Source organism: Cebus imitator, unplaced genomic scaffold (assembly GCF_001604975.1).
Source record: "Cebus imitator isolate Cc_AM_T3 unplaced genomic scaffold, Cebus_imitator-1.0 Scaffold229, whole genome shotgun sequence".
In the NCBI taxonomy this organism is placed as follows: Eukaryota; Metazoa; Chordata; class Mammalia; order Primates; family Cebidae; genus Cebus; species Cebus imitator.
This window is the reverse complement of record NW_016107544.1, coordinates 143696-165161: the sequence shown is the minus strand read 5'-3', so window position 1 is coordinate 165161 and position 21466 is coordinate 143696. Positions and strand designations below refer to the sequence as shown.

At 53.8% G+C, this 21466-nt stretch overlaps 1 protein-coding gene across 1 annotated transcript in view; it reads left to right on the top strand.

Moving 5' to 3' along the window:
* Window positions 1–18032: 18032 nt before the first annotated feature.
* CACNG4 (calcium voltage-gated channel auxiliary subunit gamma 4) overlaps window positions 18033–21466 on the top strand; it is a 61225-nt gene continuing 57791 nt past the window's right edge. The window contains exon 1 of the mRNA XM_017497304.2: window positions 18033–18452. Within this exon, the coding sequence (XP_017352793.1) occupies window positions 18233–18452 (220 nt within the window). The 5' untranslated portion in view covers window positions 18033–18232. The remainder of the gene's footprint in view (window positions 18453–21466) is intronic.

Genomic DNA, 21466 nt, shown 5'->3' with positions numbered 1-21466 from the left:
GGGGAAACCTGTTTCTTACAAGTGGCCATTGTCACCCCCATTAAAGAGCCTCCAACACAGCTCCCTGATTTCTCCTGTGTTCATGCCTCCCCACCGGGAGAAGCAGAAGATGCCAGATCAAAGGCGCAGTTATTCACTCCGGTGCCAGTCCCTGCGATCCCAGCGCCACCTGGGATTGTGTGGATCGGGCTGTCAGGCCGTTGGAGTGACGTCCTTCTCAGCTGCAGCTGTAGAGTCAATGCAATTTTAGGTTTCTTTCAGGAAACAGCAGTTCCTTAGCTGATGTATTAAATCAATTAGACGCCAGCGGCTGCAGAGGCCAAGACAGCTTCCCCCACGAGCGCCCATTCCCAGGATCATGAATCACGCAAGTGTCGGTGAGGTGTTGCTCGCTATGTTCTGAGGGATGCGTCCGTGACAGCTCAGCACTGGCCATGGAGGTACACACGGCCGGCGCGTTCTGAGAACCAGGTGGATCGGGAAACGGTATGGGAAGCAAATGGCTGCTTTCTCTCTGTTGTTTCCTTTGTAGTTTAGTTTTCCTGGAAATTTCCGTCTGATAAAAAGCCCCAAAGCCATCTTTGAATAAGTGCAAATCTCTCCCTAATTCTCTCTGGCCCCCTGCCCCTACCTTTGCCCAAGCCAGCACCTTCTCTTGCCCGAAGCCTCTCTTGCCTGAAGATCTCTGCAGCCCCCTGATCTGTGCTCCACGCTGGCGCTGGCTGCATCTTTCTGAAAGGAGGTTCACTCCCCTTGCTTTGAAACTCCTTCAACGAACAGCCCGCCCTAGCTCTCAAGAAAAGACACCACGCCATTACTCCTTCCAGCCTCCTGCCAGCAGGTGGCTGCACGTGCCCTGCCCTGGCCCAAGAGCTCTTCTATGCTGTTCTTAGCATTTGGGGAGTTTCTGTAAATATCCCCTTCTCCAGGAAGTGTCCACTGCCTCCGCAGACCAGGGAAAGAACCCCGATTCTCTGGAATCCTTTGGCCCCTGCACACTCGCCGTGCAGAACCATCACCTGTTTGCTTAGAACTTCCGGGAGGCAGATTTAGGCCTTTGACTCTATCTTTAGCTCAGCGCCCAGCAAATGGCAAATGCTTGATCAGCATTTGTGGCGGGGCTGAATGAAGGAACGGGGCTTCTGAAGAAGGAGAATTTGTATTTTCTGGGCCTGGTAGTAGAGGGTGCAGGTGAGAGAGGTATGTGCCAGATGAGACTGGGGAAAGAAAGGCAGGGACCTGGGAACCAGGAGAAACGCCAGTCCTTTCATCCTCATTTTGCTGTTCAATTTGGCAGCCACGCAGTGGCGTGGGAAGCCGCTCTGGTAGGGAGATGATCCAGCTCTGAAGGCAGCCGGGAAACACTGCTCCTGAAAGTGGCCAAACCAGAAGTCTCCCCTCTTGGCTCAAGCAATCCCACCCCAGAACTTGAAACATGGAGAAGAGGCTGAGACGGACCAAGGCCACAGAGAGGAGAGACCAGCTCAACTGGCCTGAGACCCGGGTTTGAATCCTAACTCTGCCATGCACTACACGTTAGTGGGGGGAAATGGCTTAAGCCCTTGAGCCTCGGGCTTCACATCTGTAAAATGGGAACAAAGTGGGGCTGTTGAGGGGATTACATGAGATAATGCTTACAGAGCAGGTAATATAGTATCTTGGAGCATGAGACAAAACGTTAGTGCCATCACAATCACTCAGGAACCCCCCAAAACCTGGAAAAGAAGTGGCAAGGCAGGACCTGGGTAGCAGAGCTAGAGAGGTTGGTAGGGGCTTGCTCCTGAGGACTAGGACAGCTCAGGGGGATACCCTGAGCTCAGTTACGGGAGGAATAAACTTGGGCTCCTGCTCGAAGACCACCTGCCTCGCTCGCTTGGCTACAAAGCCAAGAATGTGTGTGTTTGCAGGAGAGGGACTCTCGCTTGGGCTGAGGACAGGAGGTTTAGTTGAGTATCTGAACTTGACCTCAACCTTCCGAAACCCAAATTCTGGTCCTCTGCTGACCTCCCACCTGCCCAATCAGCCCAACTCGCCCAACTGGCTGTCATGCAAGTCCAGACATGGCGTCACAGCCATCCCAAGGGCCCAGCCAAGCCCCCAGGCAGCACAGGGCACCTGACTTGTTGTTCCTGCTGCCCTTCCCCACATCCTGCAGGCAGCCCATGCCTCAGCCCACCAGGGAAGGGCTCCCTGCCCAGGGTGGCCCCCAGCCTGGGTGGGGGAGCGTCAAGTGCGACACAAAGCTGACTGCAGCCTGCCATGGCTCAAGGCAGCCCGTGATTCCACGGGGATGGCTTTTTCAGCAAGCTCATGAAATTAATGTAATGCCTCTCTTCATTCTGGCTCTGTAATTCATCACAGCATTTGTCCCTGCTTTTTTATATCAGAAAATAATGGAAATTATTCCTTAAAGAATCAATTTTTACAGCTTACATTTAACTTATGAAAGAATGACAGGCCCAGCACCCTGCCTGTGACCACAACTTCGTTCTCCATCTGCCTTTTTCCCTGGGTGCCCTTGCCCACGGGGAAGAGAAAAGTGCCAAGGGAGGCAAGGGGAAGAGGGCCAGTCTGCAGGTCCTACCGACTTCTCTGCAGCAGGTTGAGCAATACCTAAGCAATCCAGACTCGGATGGGGAAGAGTGGAGGGAAGGTAGACCCCTATCGAGAAAGGTCTGGGGTGCTGCCTACCGCACTCTGCCCTGGACAGGTTCCGCCCTCTCAGCACAGCCCCCCACAAGCCTTTATTTTGATCCATTTGGCTCTATTTTTGACATGCTCTGCTTCTGGCTGATGTCTGCGGTCAGGTTGATCAAAACATGTCAGTCCCCTGCTCTAAACCCTCCGGATGCTCCCCTGTAGCTCTCGGGGTGAGATTCCAGTTGCTCAGCTCAGCTCTTGGGCCAGCTACTGCATGTGGCTGCTCGTTGCAGCTGCTGCATTTCCAGCCCCTGCAACCTGCCGGTGGCCCCGCTGTGCAGGATGGCTTGCCCCAGGCCCTCCTTCACTGGATAACCCTTCAAGTCCATTCCTCAAAAGTCGGCTCCGGGAAGCCTTCACCAAGCACAGCCCTCTGTCCCCTCCACAGTCACCCAGAGCACCCCACACCTGCTTTCCACACCTCAGCTGCTGATTTGTCAACCGCCCTCTCTCAGGACTGAGAGCCTGCTGAGGGTGGGAACCACACCTCATTTGACTTTGACCTCCCATAACCTAATGCAGGGCCTGGCACTTAGAGGATAAATCAGTGCCTCAGAGCTGCCACAAATGACCACAAATGTGGTGGCTTACAACACACATCTAACAGGTGTAGAATCAGGAGTGCAAGTCTGGCTGGGCTAAAGTCCAGCCCTGGTAGGGCTGCATTCCTTGCTGGAGACTCTAGGGAAACTCAGTTTCCTTGCCCTTTCCAGCTTTTACAGGCTGCCCGCGTGCCACAGTTCGTGGCTCCTTCCACCTTCAGAGCCAGCCATGATGGGGTGCATGCATCCTACAAAGCATCATTACAACCTCCTCTTCTGCCTCTTTCTTCCACTTTCAAAGGCCCCTTGCGATTCCATTTAGGCCAAACCAGGATAATCTCCCTATCTTAAAGTCAGCGGATTTGCTACCTTCATTCCACCTGCAACCTCAATTCGCCTTTATCACTCAACATAACATATCCACAGGTTCCAGGGATAAGGAAGTAGGCATCCTTGGGAGGCCACTATTCTGCCAACCACAGTAAGAATTCAATCATTCATGATGAGCAAAGATGAATGAGTGAGACGGACCTACAAACTTCATGGACCACCAATTCTTGGCACCCTTTTGCCTCTCTTGTAAGTAGTTATTGAACCGCCTAAAAGTGCCTCTTTGGAATCACACACTGGAAATCATCTGCTCAGAGAAAACCCACCGAGGCCAGGCTGCCTCCTTACCAGGACCACCGCATTTCACGGAAAATCTATCCAGGCGTGTGCCTGCACAGGACCGACCCCAGGCCCGCACCGCACCCGGCGTCCTCTGTCTGTGCTTCTCCCCCATGAGTGAGCTGCCTTTCCTCATGAACCCCAAACGCACAATCCAGAATCGCCCCTGCCAGTTCACTCCCCACTCTGGTACCTTCGGTGAACTCTCCTAGCACACGTGGGTGGATTCCACTCTAGAAAACCATATATAGGTAAAAATCTGAATTTGCAAGGAGGGTCTGTTAGAAGCCAATTACTCATGACAGAAGGACACACCACGTGGTCTCCCTAAAGTGCAGGTTTCCGGGAGCATTTTAACGCAGGAGCTGGTGTACGACTTTGAGAGTGACAGGAGGCATTGTCTGTCAGGCGTGACATACTCCACCGCCCACAGGAGCCAGCCAGGAAGACAACGGAAATGATGAATCAAGCCCAGTAAGAGAGTCCATTGCCAGATCAAGGCAAGCATGCACAACGTCATTTTATGCTGGTAACGTGACACAACTCACAATATTGTCCCATAATTCTATTTGGACAGCTCCTTCTCTTAAGCCTAAACCAGAGTTAGCTGACATCCCCCTCTCCCTTCCTCTTTCTGTGTTTTTATTCTTGGGGAGAACTAGAGCTGGTTGCTACAGCAACCAATTTATTTCTGCAAGTGCATTTTAACTTCCCTCAGATGTTCTATTTGACGGGAACTTTTTCCTTCTTGGGGTCTGTCTTTTGCAGCATGCTTTCGCTAAGCCTGCAAACTCTTCCTTTTCTGCTGCCTCAGGGTTAATACACACATTTACTCGACAGAAGTGGGGGGAAAACACCCAACTTTAAAAACAAGGCATGTGGAGGAGCGAGAAAAACAAAGTCATTACCTTGCCAAGCGTGTTGTCATGAGATATCAAACTTGTAGGCTCTCGGGAGCTGAGGCATTTACCACACACGTGTTGGTTCTCCTTTACTCCTCTCCCCATCATATAGCTCAGAAAATACATTCACTGATTTTTTCAGTCAACAAATATTTATTGAGCATTTCTGCATGCCAGGCCCTATGTGTTAGGTAGTGGAGTTTCAGAACTGAACAAAACAGACCTGGGTCCCTCCTGGAGTTTGCCAGGATCTGACTCGCAAATCCTGATGTCAATGATGAGGATGAGAGCTATGAAGAAAGGAGCACGCCACCCAGACTACTGGTCTGGAACAGCCCCTCTGAGAAGGCGATGTTTCAGTTGAGATTGAACTTGAGACTGAACTTGATTGAACTTGAAACCAAGAATTGCGCCTGAGAGAGAGAAGAACTCTCTAGAGAGAGAGCAAGCCATGCTGTGGCTGCTTTGAGCTGGGAAAGAGCTTGGTGGGTTGGAGGAAGGGACAGTGGCCAGTGCGGCAGCCTTTCAGGGAAAAGGGAACCTGAGCTCAAGGTGGAGCTCCAGGGAAGGACCAGATGACACAGGGCAGGGCAGGTGTGTTTGTATTTGACCCTCAGTGCACGGGAAGATGGTCTGACATGGTTTTCAGCAGACAAGTGAAGTAACTGACATTTGCACAGATCCTCTGGCTGCCAAGGAGAGAATGCACTGAAGAGAATGTAGGTGGCAATCATGAACAAGGAGGAGAGCATCTCCTCCAGGCATCCAGAGGAGAGAATGGGCGTCCTGGCCCGGAGGCAGCAGCAGGACAGGCTTAAGTGGACAGGGTGGAAATGTGTCTCGGACATAACACTGGCAGAATTTGGTGGTTGGTTGGCTGCGGTTTGTGGCCTGAGCCACAGGCCAGTGGTGGTGCTGTACTGAGATGGAGAAGGAGTGGGTGTGGAAGGAGGAAACAGTCTCTGTGGCACCTGCTTCCTGCTCAGAACCCTCGTCATGCAATTCCGCTTAATGCAATTTCCCTTTCGAGTCTGTCTCCCACTCTGGGTGGGAGGTTCCTCTTCTCCCACCCAGAGAAGGGTCTTCTCCCCTTCTCTGCTAAGGACACTTGTCACTGGACCCAGGGCCTATCCTAATTCAGGATGATCTCATCTCAGCCTCCTTAACTTGGTTACATCTGCAAAAGCATTTTTTCCAAATAAGGCCACATGTGCAGGTTCTGGGTGTTAGGACCCAGGAATTGTTTTTTTCGGGTGGGGGAGAGGGGAACACAATTTAACCCACTTCATCCACCAACTAAGAAAATGAGTGAGTGAGTACTCTGCAATTTCTGGTTGATTGGGAAACCAAGCATAACTCAAACCCCGGGTCAGAGAGCAAAGCCCTGGCTTTCCAACCAGCCTTCTTTGGGGGCTGTTTGTATTCACCTCCAATTTCTCTAAGATGGTCATTTAGGGATGTGTCCATAACACAGCATGTCAGGTAGAAGTGACTCACAGTGAAAAAACTGGAGAGAAGTTGAGTCATAGTTAAAAGCAGACTTAACATTCCAAAGGTGAACAGCCATCCAGCCTCGAGGTTGACGCCATTCTTGTGCCTCTTCCTGCCAAGGCAGAGACAGAGAAATAAATACCATCGCTGAGCCAGGCAGGGCGGTGCAACCCCAGGCCCGCACCCCCCTCAGGCATCCTGCCCGGCCAGTCGACCTCCCTCCAGAAGCAACAAACATTTCCAATGTGGAGTGGGAGGCAGGTCAACAAATGCTGCTCGAAATACCTTGGTCAGGGTTGCTGTGACCTCCCATCCTGCTACACACCTTAGGTCACAGGCAGCCTCCTCCTTTTTTTTTGAGACAGGGTCTTGCTCCGTCACCCAGGCTGCAGTGCAGTGGCACAATCTCAGCTCACGGCAGCCTTGAACTCCTGGGCTCGAGCCATCCTGCGCTGAAGGCCTCCCCCTCTGGAAACTATAGGGGATTCGCTGCTAAGAAGCAGGAGGTTTGTCTGTGTGCCCCATGATCCAGGCAGAGAGGTTCAGAGCAGAGGGGACCTTTGAGAGATACACAGGACCCTTCAAAGGTCTCAGAACACATCTGCCTTTCCAAGCTGACCACAGGCATCAATACTTAGACTTAGGAACCCGACTTCTCGCTATCCATGAAGGTTTTCCCCAGGGTTTTGCCTCCTAGAGACCCTACCCCACCCCAGGCCCTGCCTCACTGACCATCCTCCCCTCCAGTATGAAGAGTCTGTCCGCCCGGATCCAAGACCGGGACCAGGCCCCGGAGGGAGGCAAGCGACATGGCAGGGGGGTAAGCAGGAAGGTGTCCGAGAAGCCCAAAGGTCAGGCTCCCCTGGGACTGACAGCAGCAGCTCCAGCCCCAGGGACACACAGAGACGCACATGGCGGGAAATGGGGCTGGAACTCGGGCTGCCACGAGCAAGGCCAAGTGCTCTCCCTGGGTGGTGAGTGTCTTTGATAACCAGACCTGAGAAGGGTCCTTTCCCACAGGGGGTTTGGGATTCCTGACTTTGCTGCCTCAGCATGAAAGTGCCCAGTCCCCTAGCTGAGCCCCTCTCTGGGAGTCGGTCCCCATCCCCTGGGCCTTCCTGCTGGGGCATGCTGCTCTCCCCACATTGTGTGGGCACCAGCACTATCCACCTAGCACCTCGACCCCCCAGGGCCTCTTCACTCGTCTCCTAGGGGCTCCCCTAAAAGCCAAGTGGTCCTGTGCTCCACTTGTAATCAAGTCCCAAGGTGGCTGGTTTTAAAGACACAATTATGCATTATGGATAAAGGGCAGGTCGCCCTCTCCCCGTCTGCCAGCTGGGCATCTGCACTTGCCCCAAGGCTCCCATGAGAGGCTCCAGCAGGCCTGTCCCCTCCCCTGGGTGCACAGAGCAAGCCAAGACACCCCTTGGTGCCTGCAGCCCCAGGAGTGGAGCACGGAGCTCCTGGTTGCAGCCACAGAGACGCCCTCTTGCTGGGATCCCGCTAGAAATTGATGAACGCTAACGACCTGCTTCCTCCATCTGGCACTGCAATCACGAAGATGCTCCTAAATGCTGGAAGTTGGGGGGTATTCTTTTTTCTTTTCCTTTTTGCCTTTTTTCAAATATTTATGAAGAGATTTTCCATTTATCCTGACACGTCTCCTCCACCGTGGGTGTCAGCTGGGAGGGCTCAGACAACAAACTCCAGAAGGTATTTTCCCCAAAGCAGCATCTGGCTCCGTTGGCAAGTACAGCGGGTGGTTTGCTGGGAATTGGCCGAGGAAGAGGGAGGAGGAGCCACAGGCTGGCAGCCTCCGGTCTGGGCTCCCTGGCTCTTCGATGCTCCCAGGGATGGGGCTGGGGCATCCCAAGAGAGCAGCCAGGATACAGGACCTCACAAGCACCCCCCCCAGCCTCTCTCACTCTCACCCTTCAAGTCTTCTGGCCCAATGGCAGAGCTCCCCAACTCTCCAGGTAAACCATCTGGGTGGTGACCAGTTCTCCACAGCAGACTCTAAGAGCCTTCTTCTACAACAATTCCCAGTGGGGCGGGTTAACGAAGGAGAGGATGCTGGCTCAGCCCCCGCATCCCCAAGCTCTCCCCTCCCAGGAAGCCTTCTGAAGGCAGAGCCAGAGGCCTTCCTCCTTCTCCCTGATGGGCACTTCCCACCTTTGGGGACAGTGCAACCCACACAGGGGGCAGAGAGAGTCACCTGGACAGCAGGGCTGGAGGTTGCAACAAGAACTTGTGGAATCTCCCAGGTCACACCAGCTTCACCGCTGTCTTCTGCGCTCACCTGCGGCGCGACCAGCCAAGGAGATCCAGGAACCCCCAGCCCCGCGTTCTCTGTTCGTTACCACAGAGTCTGAGCCAGGGTTTATCTGCCAAAGATGAATTCTGGTGAAAATCAAACACTTTCCAGGAGATCTTGGGTCCAAAAGCATCATGGCTTTGTGCCCTTGATTTTGCCTGGGCTGCCATTAGCAATCACTGGGGAGCTTCAAAAAATATCAATCCCCAGCCCCACTCCAGCAAGGTCAGAATATCTGAGAGTGGGGCATCTACTTCTAAAATCTCCCAAGTCATTGTCAAGGGCATCTGGGGTTGAAAACTATTCAGCTATGGGGAAACTATGACCCCTGGACACAGGCAGTCATAGATCGAAGTCCTTGCTCTTTTACTTACTTGCTGTGACCTGGAATAAGTTATTTGACTTCCCAAAGCCTCAGTTGCATCATCTCTAAAATGGGGATAACAATATTTTTCTTGTCCTAAGGTACCCAGCACATGTAACTGTTTTACAAAGTCAAGCTGCTATTAATCATCCTCCATCACAAACCCATCTGCCGGGACAAGAGACCGCTGGTGTTGAGTACGCAGAGCAGCCCAGAAAGGCAGCCGGTCAGGCAGCTGCTTCTAGCCATGCACAGAACTGGCACCTGCAGAACTGTTGCCTCTCTTACCTGCAGAACAGCCTCGGGCCTCACCTCTGGGTACCAAGGCTGCAAGAGGACAATTCGGTCATGGGCCATACCACTCCCTAGGTGAGGACACTCCCAACAGATAAAGCATCAGTCAAAGACTATCTCTCTGAGGCCGGGCACGGTGGCTCACACCTGTAATCCCAGCACTTTGGAAGACGAAGGCAGCAGATCACCTGAGGTCAGGAGTTCAAGACCAGCCTGACCAACATGGTGAAACCCTGTCTCTACTAAAAATACAAAAATTAGTCAGGTGAGGTGGTGGGTACTTGTAATCCCAGCTACTCAGGAGGCTGAGGCAGGAGAATCACTTGAACCCAAAAGGCAAAGGTTGAAGAGAGCCAAGATCATGCCACTGCACTCCAGCCTGGGCGACAGAGTGAGACTCTGTCTCAAAAAAAAAAAAAAAAAAAAATAGTATTTCTCCTTGAATTTTTAAAGGATCTACAGCATTTAAAATATCTCTTCTAGGAAACCGATGTATCTCCCATCCTCTGTTTATCTGGAAATGGTCTGTTATCAGATTCAGCTGACAGCGGGGCCAGATGCAAGTTTCTGAAAACTCACTCTGCTTGGCACTGCCCTGGGTGGGCCAGGGTGGCAAGGGGAAGCCCTGAGGCCCACCACAATCATGCAGGGAGCAAGTGCTTCTGGGCAGACACTCCGGTGATCCTGCAGGCCACTTGAAGAGGCCCCCAAAGCCCCGGGAGATTTGCTCATTAATAAGTAAATACGATTTCTTATTTTGTGTTATGTACATCTCCTGGTGACATCTGCTGATGTCAGACCACCTCGCCTGGGTCAGCTGGGCACCAATGTCTTCTTCATATCTCATGGCAGCTCTACCAAGGCAGGTGCCACCCTGCCAACACATTACGGAAAGAGTGAGCCTGGAAGAGCTAAACTGCCTGCTGTCTCCCTTTTCCTATACCACACATTGCTGCCACTTTCTGGACAAGACAAGAATTTGAAGAGAATTTTGGTAACTGCCAGCAATGATTTCTTTTCCTTTTTTTTTTTTTTCCAGATGGAATTTCACTCTTGTTGTCCACGCTGGAGTGCAATGGCACAATCTTGGCTCCTCTGCCTCCTGGGTTCAAGTGATTCTCCTGCTTTAGCCTCCCAGGTAGCTGGGATTACAGGTGCCCACCACCACACTGGGCTAACTTTTTGTATTTTTAGTAGAGACGGGGTTTCAACGTGTTGGCCAGGCTGGTCTAGAACTCCGGACCTCAGGTGATCCATCCTCCTTGGCCTCCCAAAGTGTTGGGATTACAGCTGTGAGTCACCGTGCTCAGCCAGCAATGATTTCAATAATGTCTTAATCCCGGAGAAGACCCACATAGGTTCCAACCGGACAATATGAACCAATAGGGAGGGCTCTGCTAAAGGAAAAAAAACAAAACAGTATTTCTGGATTGGAAAATTAATGGGTCTGTATTACAAAGGGTGCTTGAGTCCAGTGACATCAGTGGTTGTTGGCAGATGAGGATAGCCGTAGCTTCAGCTTCGTTGTCAGGGAGTGTTAATGAGCAAGATGATAAAAGTTACTATTTAGTAAGTTGGTAAATCAAAATTATAAGCATAGGCTCTGTATACAGACTGCTGAGGCTTAAAATCGGGCAACTCTTGGGAAGCAATTTACCTTCACCATGCCTTCATTACCTCTTTGGTAAAATGAGATCAATAACAGTATCTATCTCAAAAAGTTTTGGAAAAAATCAAATAATGTATGGAAAGCACGTTGAATACAGCATTGTACAGATAAAGTGCTCTGTAAACATCAGCTATTAGCATTTTGGGGTTCATGTTTTTCCTGGGCGTATCGAATCCGCACGTTAACCGACCCAGTGAGGCCAGTGTTTGGTTTCCTCTCTTATTGGGGCCCAGAGAGGTTCAGCCACTAGTCCTAGGTCACACAGCTGCAAATGACAAAGCAGAAGTGGAAACCCAGGTCAGCCTGAATCTGATGACCTTTCCTTTCTACCTCATCAAAAGGCCTTGGAGAGAAAAGCAACAAAGACCCAGCAGCTCTCCAATGACAAGCAGGAATCACCAATGTAGGAGGCAGAGGGCAGGTAGTCAGTTGACAGCTGCAATCCAGAAAGATGTCTGCAGTCTGGAGCAAGCTGTCCCACCCAGTAGCAAGCACAGCTCCAGGAGGGTCAAGAGCAACCCACCCCTGAACCCCCAGCAGCCAGCTGAGAGCCAGGGAGGCTGGAGATGAAAAGGTAGGTGTGGTTCTGAAGGCGAAGGTACTGAGACCTTCGCTGAACCAAACCTTTCATTCAGCAAACAAGCACTTAGCAGAGTTGTACATAAAACGCACCCTCTTCTTCCAGCCCCTGCACCAGCCTGTTATATTTTAGGAATTAAAAGCTCTGCTTTGGTAAAAGCACAAATGACATGTTTGCTGAAGAATGTGCTGTCACTGACCATCCTCCCCACCCCCTCCTGCACCCCCGTTTTCAAACGTTTCAGCCTCTGAGTGCAGACAATCTCTTTCTTGGGGTTCTTCTCAACCCTTTGAGAGACAGCTCAGTTTCAGAGGCCAGCTGTGGACAAAGGAACCTCTCGGCCTGTTTGTCCTGTAGAGTGTTTTGAAAAGAATGTTCTCAGAATAACCAGCCGACGCTCAAGCGTGCTGGGCCGGAAGCTTTGGCCAAGCCAGGCCGTTCATATCAATATGCTCATCAACCGGCTGGTTCTAGACAGAATCTGGCAGGGGAGACCACCTGCAGGGCACAGTCCATACTGGGATCCGGTTTGCAAACACACGGGTCTGGATAAGCCCACACGGACTTCACTCACAGTTCACTGTGTTGTTTGCTGTTTAATGGTACTGGGTTTTCCTGCCATCACAGTAAATGGAAAATGCCCAGGAGAGGGTAGCAGCCAGAGGCCAGAGGCATCTCAGACAGGACACTGGGTACCTGGATCAGAGGCTGGCCCTCTGCCCCCCACTCTGGCCAGCATCAGGGCAGGTGCTGGGGTAAGAGCTGGGAGGAAGAGGAGGGTGGGCTGCCAAGGCTGGTAGCTTCTAGCACCTGTCATCAGTCCAGCTCACTCCCACCTGCCCAGGAAATGGGGAGCCTTCTCCAAACTCCAAACTCTAGCCCCACTACCAACAGCTTAAAAAGCACAGCTGTATCCTAACCTCTCCACCCTCAGGTGACTTTTATTATTATTATTTTTTATTTAGATGGAGCTTCACTCTGTCGCCCGGGCTGGAGTGCAGTGGTGTGATCTTGCCTGACTGCAACCTCTGCCTCCTGGGTTCAAGCGATTCTCCCACCTCAGCCTCCTGAGTAGCTGGGATTACAGGCATCCCTCCTCCACATCCAGTGATTTTTCTTCTGTATTTTTAGTAGATATGGAGTTTCACCATGTTGGCCAGGCTGGTCTTGAACTCCTGACCTCTAGTGATCCACCCCCCTCAGCCTCCCAAAGGGCTGGGATTACGGACATGAGCCACTGTGCCCAGCCTCTCATGTGACTTTGATCATCAATTGAACTTGATTTCATCTGGATAAATGTGTGAGGAGGAGCAAGTGGGCAAAGTGGCCTCTGTACCCTTCAGGGAGTGGGGTGCAGTGTAGCAGCCGATGGGGCCCAGCTGTGCTCCAGGCAGAGCTGGGTTCAAATTCCAGCTCAGTCACTTGCTCTCCGTGTAGCTGCAAGTTCATCACCTACACAAAGGGGATAAAAGCGTCCCCTTTATACGGTTGTTGTGATGGATAACTGAAATGAAGGATGCAATCACTGGCACCCAGAGGACAATCATGAAATGCTATGTCCCTTCTCTCTGCACTTCTAGGTCCTGGTCTGGCATGGAGATGGTAAGCGTGCCACCGTTTATCGCCGCTGAGCTGGAAAAAAAAATGCTGTGTATTCAGCTTCCATCACCTTGAATGGGGTATCCGTGATAAGGAAATGAAATGGAATAAACTTGAATACATAAAGCCTTGTAGCATTTTCTGATCTCCCTCAAAGGAGCCTACTGAAATACTGAAGGAAAAAAAAAAAAAAAAAGAAAGTCATCTTTGCAGCGTGCATAATCTGACGGAGGGGAGGCTGTCAGGACCCAGATCTCCAGGCATTCTTCTTGGAGGCTGAGCAGGCTGGATGGGTTTCCAGATAAGCCTCCACACCGAGCCAAGCCCCGGAATCTTCTGGGCCTCATCCCCAAGCCTTGGCTATAGAAACGGGAAATCATTCTTTGTGTCAATTCGCCTGAGATCTCACCCAGGCTCCTCAAATCCCCTCACTAAGCCTTCTGAAATCACCAGAGCCAACTGCTTTAGGTCTGGAAATGAGATACTACAAAAGTTGACACACAAAGGTCATTATTTCTGGAGGACAAAGGGGGAAAACAAAGGTTTTGCTCAAGGCTGTGGGAGCTGCTGCAGAGCGCGACTGCGTTCCCCTGGCTGGTGGAGGGCCTCTCCCGACTTCTCGCCCCGGACTGCAGACACAGCGGGCTCGGCCAATTGGACGTGCAAGTTATGCAATGTGAGCATCCTAACTCTGCCTTCCCTTCCCACAGCCGCTGCCCAGATGCCTCACCCTGGAGCTGAGATTGCCCAGGGTGCTGGGCTCATTAAGGCTCTGTCTTCACAGCCAAAGTAAAGTGAAGAATTGAGATAATTACCTAAATGATTCAGTAAGGAGGAAAGAAACCACGTCGGATAGAAAAAGACAGTTTGGGAGGACTGGTCCAAGTGACTGGCAAATCCTGCCACCTTCTCAGCTGGCAAGGGAGGTAATAATACACGTTTACTTGTTCACACCCCCAGCAGTAACATTTATATTTATACGGGGTGGGGAGGGGGTTCGTGGAGGGGGAGGATGCCAAATGTCTATAGTCTCTCCGGAACAAGACCAGTCCAAGACCTCCTCCTAAGCAAGAGAAGAACACATCCCTCCCTCAATTCTGGAAGTGTCACATGGGAGAAACTCCAGGGTCCTCAGGCAGCAGTTAAATACTGTCATTTAGAGTTCTCTAATCTGGCTGAGCAGAAATTTCCAGATTTAAATTGTGCTCACCCAAGCATGATGAATGGTCTCAGCCAGTCCTGGGTGTGCGCCAGCTCCCTGTGCCGGCGGTCAAGTCCTTATGCGACTCTAGTTCACACCCTCATAACCGCAGGACCAAGCACGGCGGCCCATGGGTGTCCGCAGACAGAAAGGCAAACTGCCAAGCTCCCGTTGGGGTCCCCCTAAATTAACAGGTAACAATGACGACACAGCCAAGCAGTACTTCACAATGGCAAAGAGGCTGTTTAGCATCCTTGAAAAACTCTGGCCTTGAAGTCACTGAGCTGTGAGCTAAGATGTGATCCCATCCTCAGGTGTGAGACCTGGAGCAAGTTACTCACTGTCTTTGCACCTCAGATTCCCCTGGTGTTGTCAGGGGGTGATAGTGAGAATTAACAGTGACTGTAGGCCGGGCACAGTAGCTCACGCCTGTAATTTCAACACTTTGGGAGGCTGAAGTGGGTAGATGACTTGAGGCCAGGAGTTCAAAACCAGCCTGGCCAACCTGGTGAAACTCCGTCTTTACTAAAAATACAAAAGTTAGCCTGGCATGGTGGCACACACCTGTCCTGGCTACTCGGGAGGCTGAGGCAGGAGGATTGCTTGAACCCAGGAGGTGGAGGTTGCAGTGAGCCGAAATCATGCCACTGCACTCTAGCTTGGGCGACAGAGCGAGACTCCGTCTCAAAAAAAAGAAAAAGAAAAAAAATTTCAAAGAACATATAATATATGCCTCCTAGACAATGTTGGGTTCACTTGTCTCCAAAAAAAGGCAGAAAAGCCAGCCTGTGCTGCCCAGCCCACAAACAGCTGCTACATGTACACGACATGCAAGATGGCTTTTTTGACCCTTGAAACAACTCTCTCTCTCTCTTTTTTTTTTTTTTTTGGTGACAGAGTCTCACTCTGTCACCCAGGCTGGAGTGCAGTGGTGCGACCTCAGCTCGCTGCAGCCGCCTCCTGAGTACAAGCAATTCTCCTGCCTCAGCCTCCTGAGTCGCTGGGATACAGGCATGCGCCACCATGCCCAGCTAATTTTTTGTATTTTTAGTAGAGACGGGGTTTTGTCATATCCGCCAGGCTGGTCTCGAACTCTTGACCTCAAGTGATCCCCCTGCCTCGGCCTCCCAAAGTGCCGGGATTACAGGCGGGAGCCACCATGCCCCGCCAACCCTTGAAACAACTCTGAAAGTTGGACTAAAGAGGTATCCTTTTCCCAGGTGGTTTCGGATGGTCCAGATTACCTTGCAAGTTAGTCCTGGAGCCAGCGTGTGAAGGTGGCTGTCTTGGCTTCTGGTCCAGTGTGTTCTCAACTCTCCTGCACACTTTTCTGCAAGTGGAGGAGTGAGAGCTGGTCTACCAAGGTTCTGATCAAGGAAGATTTCGGTTTTGTCTCCCAAGGGATGAATGTGAGGACTGCTTGCTTGGAGGAGGGTCCCACTTCCTAAGTGTCATCTCCCCCATCTAATAGGTGACTGGGAGAAATTGCTGCTCTCTACCCCTGCAGATCAGGTTCATGTAACTCACATTCATTTGTTTCTCCCAAAGTCTCTGAGGAAGGCTGCAAGCGGGACAGGGTGGAGGGGGACGTTCCTGAGTAACTTAGTGGCTGGCTCAGGGTATGGGTTTTCACAGCATGCTTTGCGGAACCCAGGGTCCAGAGAGGTGCTTTGGGGGCTGCAGTGCATGGTGTGTGTGGGTGAGCACCGGTGCCCTGGGTCCCTCATTCAACCAGAGCCATGCCAGCCCTTACCTACAGGTCTAACTGGTCTAACTGGTTTGTTTACATTGGGCTTCCACTTATGATTTAATTTGAAACAATGATTTGTTAGAAGAAGAGGAAGAAGGAGAAGAAAGAAGAAGGGGAGGAGGAAAAGGAGGAGAAGGAGAAAGACGAGGAGGAGGAGAAGGAGAAGAACTTGGGATTCATTTTTCCGGAGTTTCTGAGGACCGAACCTAGACTTAGGCTAGCGGCTGTTAGGGCTTCAGGTGGGTAGCCCTGTCCTGGGTCAGAGCAAACCATCTCACACCTTCTGGTCCACTCAGATATTCACTGAGCACCCGCTGGGTGCAGAACCCCAGACCAGGTGGCAGGTGGGTTAAAGTAAATTAGAAGTGATGACCCTTGTCCATTGTGACTTGGAAAGCAGAATAGACACCCCAAGGGCAGAAGGGGCCAACAAACAATCATTAATGCAGCCAGCCTGGTCCTCAGGCTCTATTACCTTGTGAGGTTTTTCCCCTTTATTTCTATGATCTAATCCTCCCGATCAGACTATAATTTTCCAGGGGGCAAGAAGCACTTCTCACTCAGCAAACATTTGCTAAACCCTTACCATGTATGCCAATCATAGGAAAGGCTCACAATCTCATGGAACAGAGAACAGTGATTCCAACACTGGGTACTCTCTGAAGAGTGGGGACCAGGGAGGGTGCCACAAAGAAAGTTAAGCTTCATCTTGCAAGAACAGCAGCACCCCCTACACCTTTTTGCATATTCTGGGGTCCAGTGCGGCCAGGGGTGCCAACAACAGGACCATCTGGACATGCGAGGTCAAGGGGCGCTGCACTTCATCATGACGGGCTCTAAGAACCTCCTGGAGGGCGGGGTTTGGAGCTGGGTCTTAAAGGAGGAGGAGCCCGGGCCGGCTCCCTGGAGAAGGGAGTGTGTTCAGGATGGGATCACAGCGGCAGCAGGTGAAGCCAGCACGGCTTGGGGCAGGGGCTGGCAATAAAGGCCAGGGAAGGGAAGCCAGTTAAGCTCGAGAACAGCAAAAGGCAAAACGAAATAAAGGTATTGCGAAGGGGCTGGGAATGAGAGGGAAAAGGCTGGAGGGTGGAGTGTTGGAATCTAACAGACTGGAGTGGTCCTGGACTCCAGCAGTAACAGACCTCTGGAGTCCTGGGGTACTCCAGTAAATGGGAGCACGCGGGAGCGCTCCATCTTCAATCTCAGCCTTGCCACTACTCTGGAAAGCAGGGACCCTGTGTTCTCCCCAAAGGACCTCTCGCTGACATCACCCTTCTCCCTCAACCCCAAGTCAGGGTCCTTCCAGGCCCTGCAAGGGGGATCTGGAGGAGCAGGAACCACCCGCACTGGGGTAGGGCCTGGCCCGGGCCTGGCGTGGCTTGCGAGGTCTGGCGGCGCGACCCACATCTAGGGTTTTCGGGAATTCTGACCTGAACACGCACTCCCGCACTCACCTTCATCACCAGGTGAACAGCCACAGAGGGGAAAGGAGGGACACACCCACCCACGCCCTCCTCCACAAATTAAAGAATCCGCAGGGCCGTCGGAGGGGAGGCCAGGTGTCCTGGGCGGGTAAGAGAGGTGGCTGGAGACGCACTTTCCCTTCGGTCCTCCTGGGGAACCCTTCCCTCGGCTTCCTTCGCTCCAACAATGTGAATGAACCCTGGGAGAGGAAGAGAGAGCGCGCGCGGGCGCGGGGAAGGGGGGAGGCGAGGGGGAGAAAATCCGGGCTGTGGAGAGAGGGGAGCGCAGAAGAGCGCACAGCTGGGCGGGGGCCCGAGAGCGAGGGGCGGCGCCGAGAGGAGCGGGGCGCGGGCCCGGAGCGCGGCGGCGGCAGCGGGGGAGGCGAGGAGGGCGCGGGGCGGAGGCGCGGGCCGAGCGGGGAGGGCGGGCCCAGAGGGAGGAGCCCCCGGCCGCCGCCGCCAGCCCGCCCGGCGGCCCGCGCAGCCCGCACTCGCCGCCGCGCCTCGGAGTTTGAGCCCCAGCGCGGCCGGAGCGCAGGCACGCCCGGGGCGCGGGGTCGGAGCGCGCAGCGCGGCGCCGCCCCCCGGCCCTCGGCCCCCCAACCCCGGCGCCCCCGGAGCGGCGCGCGGAGGGAGGAGGGCGGGCGGGCGCGGCGGGCCGGGCCGGCGGGCGGCGGACTATGAGGCGCCCACCATGGTGCGATGCGACCGCGGGCTGCAGATGCTGCTGACCACGGCCGGAGCCTTCGCCGCCTTCTCGCTCATGGCCATCGCCATCGGCACCGACTACTGGCTCTACTCCAGCGCTCACATCTGCAACGGCACCAACCTGACCATGGACGACGGGCCCCCGCCCCGCCGCGCCCGCGGCGACCTCACCCACTCGGGGCTGTGGCGGGTGTGCTGCATCGAAGGTACGGCCGGCCCCGACCCCTCGCCGCCACACACACACACAAACACACACACGCACGCGCGCACACACACGCGCACACACACACGCGCACACACTGCCCGGGGCGCGGGCCGGGGAGGGGGTGGGCGCGGCGCTGGCTCCGCGCGAGACACAAAGGAGCCTGAGCGGGCGGGCGGGTCCCCTCGCGGCCAGCTGTGCATCAGCTCGGGTCTCTCCCAGCTGGGTCCTCCCCAGCACACCGACCCCACAAACTCTCCACGCGCACACGCACACCCCTTCGCCCACAGACACAATGAAACACACCGAAACTCACGCGTGCGCGCGTACCCCAGGACCCGAGCGATCCCCAGGGGCTGCGCCGGCACCCCCAGGGGAGGTGGAGGCTGACGAGGGGGCGGGAGGAGGCTGGGGTTGGGGTAGCCGACGGGAGGGGGGAGGGGTTGCTTGGCAACCGGTGTCTGTGCGATTGCTATGGGAACTGGCCACCCTGGGGCGGGGCCGGCCGGGGGTGGGGCACCTCGGGGCCGCTGGGCGCTGGTTCCCGGCTCTGGCCGAGGGGTGAGGGCTGATGTAGGGGTGGGGGCGCGGTTGGGGGGGCGCGGTCGGGACGGGGTTGGGGCTGGGTGCCGAGCCGATCTAGGGTACCTGGATAGCCCCAGCCTGCTGCCCGCCTCGTCTTCCACAGAGCCACTGGCCAGCTTCTCGCTGTGCGCTGGGGCAGCGAGGGAGCGACCCTGAGTCTCCCCCAATGGAGACAGCGACCTCGGTCTCGGACCCTCAGCAGGAATGCTGCGGGAGACCTCAGTAGGAAACTGGGGTGTGCAGGGGCGATCGGCGGACGGGCAACAGTCTGGGAGGGGCGTGGTCGTCTCATCCGAGCTGCGCGCTGCGACCCCCAGGTGCGACTGGAGGCTGCGCAGTAGGTGTCAAGAGGTTGGAATGCCAGCCCCGGGACTATGGGGAGAGCTCCCTTCTGGGGAGGGGCCTAGATGCCTCCAACGCCAAAATGTGCCCAGCTTCGGTGCCTTCGGGGCGCCCTTCTGCCCGGCTACGGAACTTGAACAGGTGGCTGGGGAGGGGCTGCCTGGTCCCAGCCAGGTTGGGCACAGGTTTGCTGCTTAAGCGTCGCTCTCAGATCAGGGACCGGGTGGAGGGAGCTGGTGGGGGCTTTCCTTTGATTTTTCAAAACCCCCTTGGACAGAATTCCCTCTTTCTTTTTCCATAACCTTTCCCGGAGTGTGAGCTCCGCCCCTCAGTTATTCGGGAAGTTCTCCCACATACCTAGCTTTCCTTACTGCAGTTCCAGCCCCTGCACGGAATTCAGCCGCGGTTGTTTCTTGGTAGAGGTTGGCAGGGAGCTCTTGAAACCATAGCCCTTTTCTGGCCGCATTTGAAGTCCTCTAAAAAGAGGCTTTGTGAAGCAGGGTCTGCTGAGTGAAGTCAGCTTGGCCCCCTTTTCCCCTCCAGACCATGCTTGTTCTCATCTCATCGGGAATCCTGCCCACCTCTGTCTCCCACCCCCACTCCCAAAAGAGGCTGCTGTGCCCTTTGCAATTTGGAGCATAATGCCAGGGCTGAGTGGCATCTTCAGGTAACAGAAATGTGCAATCAGTAGTTAGAGAAACACACAAAAGAGCCAGTGGGTTCACGATCACACCCTCGTCTTTTCTTTTGAAAAACATCATTTTTTGGTGTTCAATTGCTCTGATCACGAACACCTACTCCTCTCCTCTGAGGAATGTACCCACGTCACTACCTGCCACAGCTCCTGAGCTGGATACAGAGCAGGGGCTGCAACGCTCCATACTCCACCTCACAAGCAAGTTCCATTGGGTGCCATCTGCCTGGCACAGTAAGTCATAAGTCATGCCACTGGCATGACCCAAAGGTATGTGTGGACCCAGGGCCTTCCAGCTTCCCAGTGGAAATTCTAAACTAACTCCTCTGCGCCGGCAAGCCTGGCTTCCTTTATTAATTCCTCATCCTAATTAGGATTAATGCTGCACTTAGCATCTTGCCAGCTGCCTCCAGCCATTTGCACTTTGGTGTTCAACAAGACAGCCCGGAGCTGATCTGGGCAGCTGGCTCCACTAGCAGAGGGAGCCATCTGGGGGACCTCACTGAAAGAACTGGGCTGCCTGTGTGATCTCCCCAAAGCTCAGGGGTTCTGAGGTCCAGAACATCCTCATGGGACCCAGGGCTGGGAGAGTGGGTTCAAGATTCCTTGGCTAGAATCATTGTGACCGTCCCTCAACCTGGGTGGGAACTGCCAGCTTATCTCATACAAAGCGCGTCCCTAGACCAGCAGCTGTCAACCACCTGACACCTCACCTCCTACAATGCCTCCACCTGCCAGCAAGTAGCCAGAGTTGAGGCCTGGAACGCCCCTTAACCCTAGGCCACTTTCCGGGGACATGGAGGGAGAGTTACCTCCGTGTTGGCTTTTGTGTATAAAATGCATTATTTCCACCCATTCTTTAGAAAAGTACCCCAAAGCATTACCTCCAGAGCGAAATGAACAGAAGGAAATGAAAAAAAATCAAACCTCTGGGCTGAAACTGAAGAAATGTTGCAGCAGACAGCTAATAAGACTCCGAGTGTAATGGCAGAACTCTGAAGGGTTTGCTGGCAACTGGCAAATGACAGATTCCGTTTCATGTTCGTGTCTTATAAATAATGTTGCTGGGCCAGGAAGCCCAGCCCTCTGGGTACTTAAGGCATCCATGCTTTCTGGCAGAGCTGCGTGCAAAAGACTGCTGCTCCCAGCTTCACGAGGGCTGACCTTGTCTTAGCCTCTTTCTACCCCTCAAATCAACGTCTCTCCCTTCTACCCGCCCCTCCGCTGGAAAATGTCAAAATGCCCAAGTGTGGAGAGCCTTGAGCACATTACGGTGTGGCCTGCCCATGACAGCCCTGGGAGGGCGCTGTCTTCACCCCCATCTGCAGATGAGCAAGGGAGGTGTGGAGAGGTTCAGGGACTTGCCCAGAGGCGCCCAGGTAGGAGGCAGCTGGGCC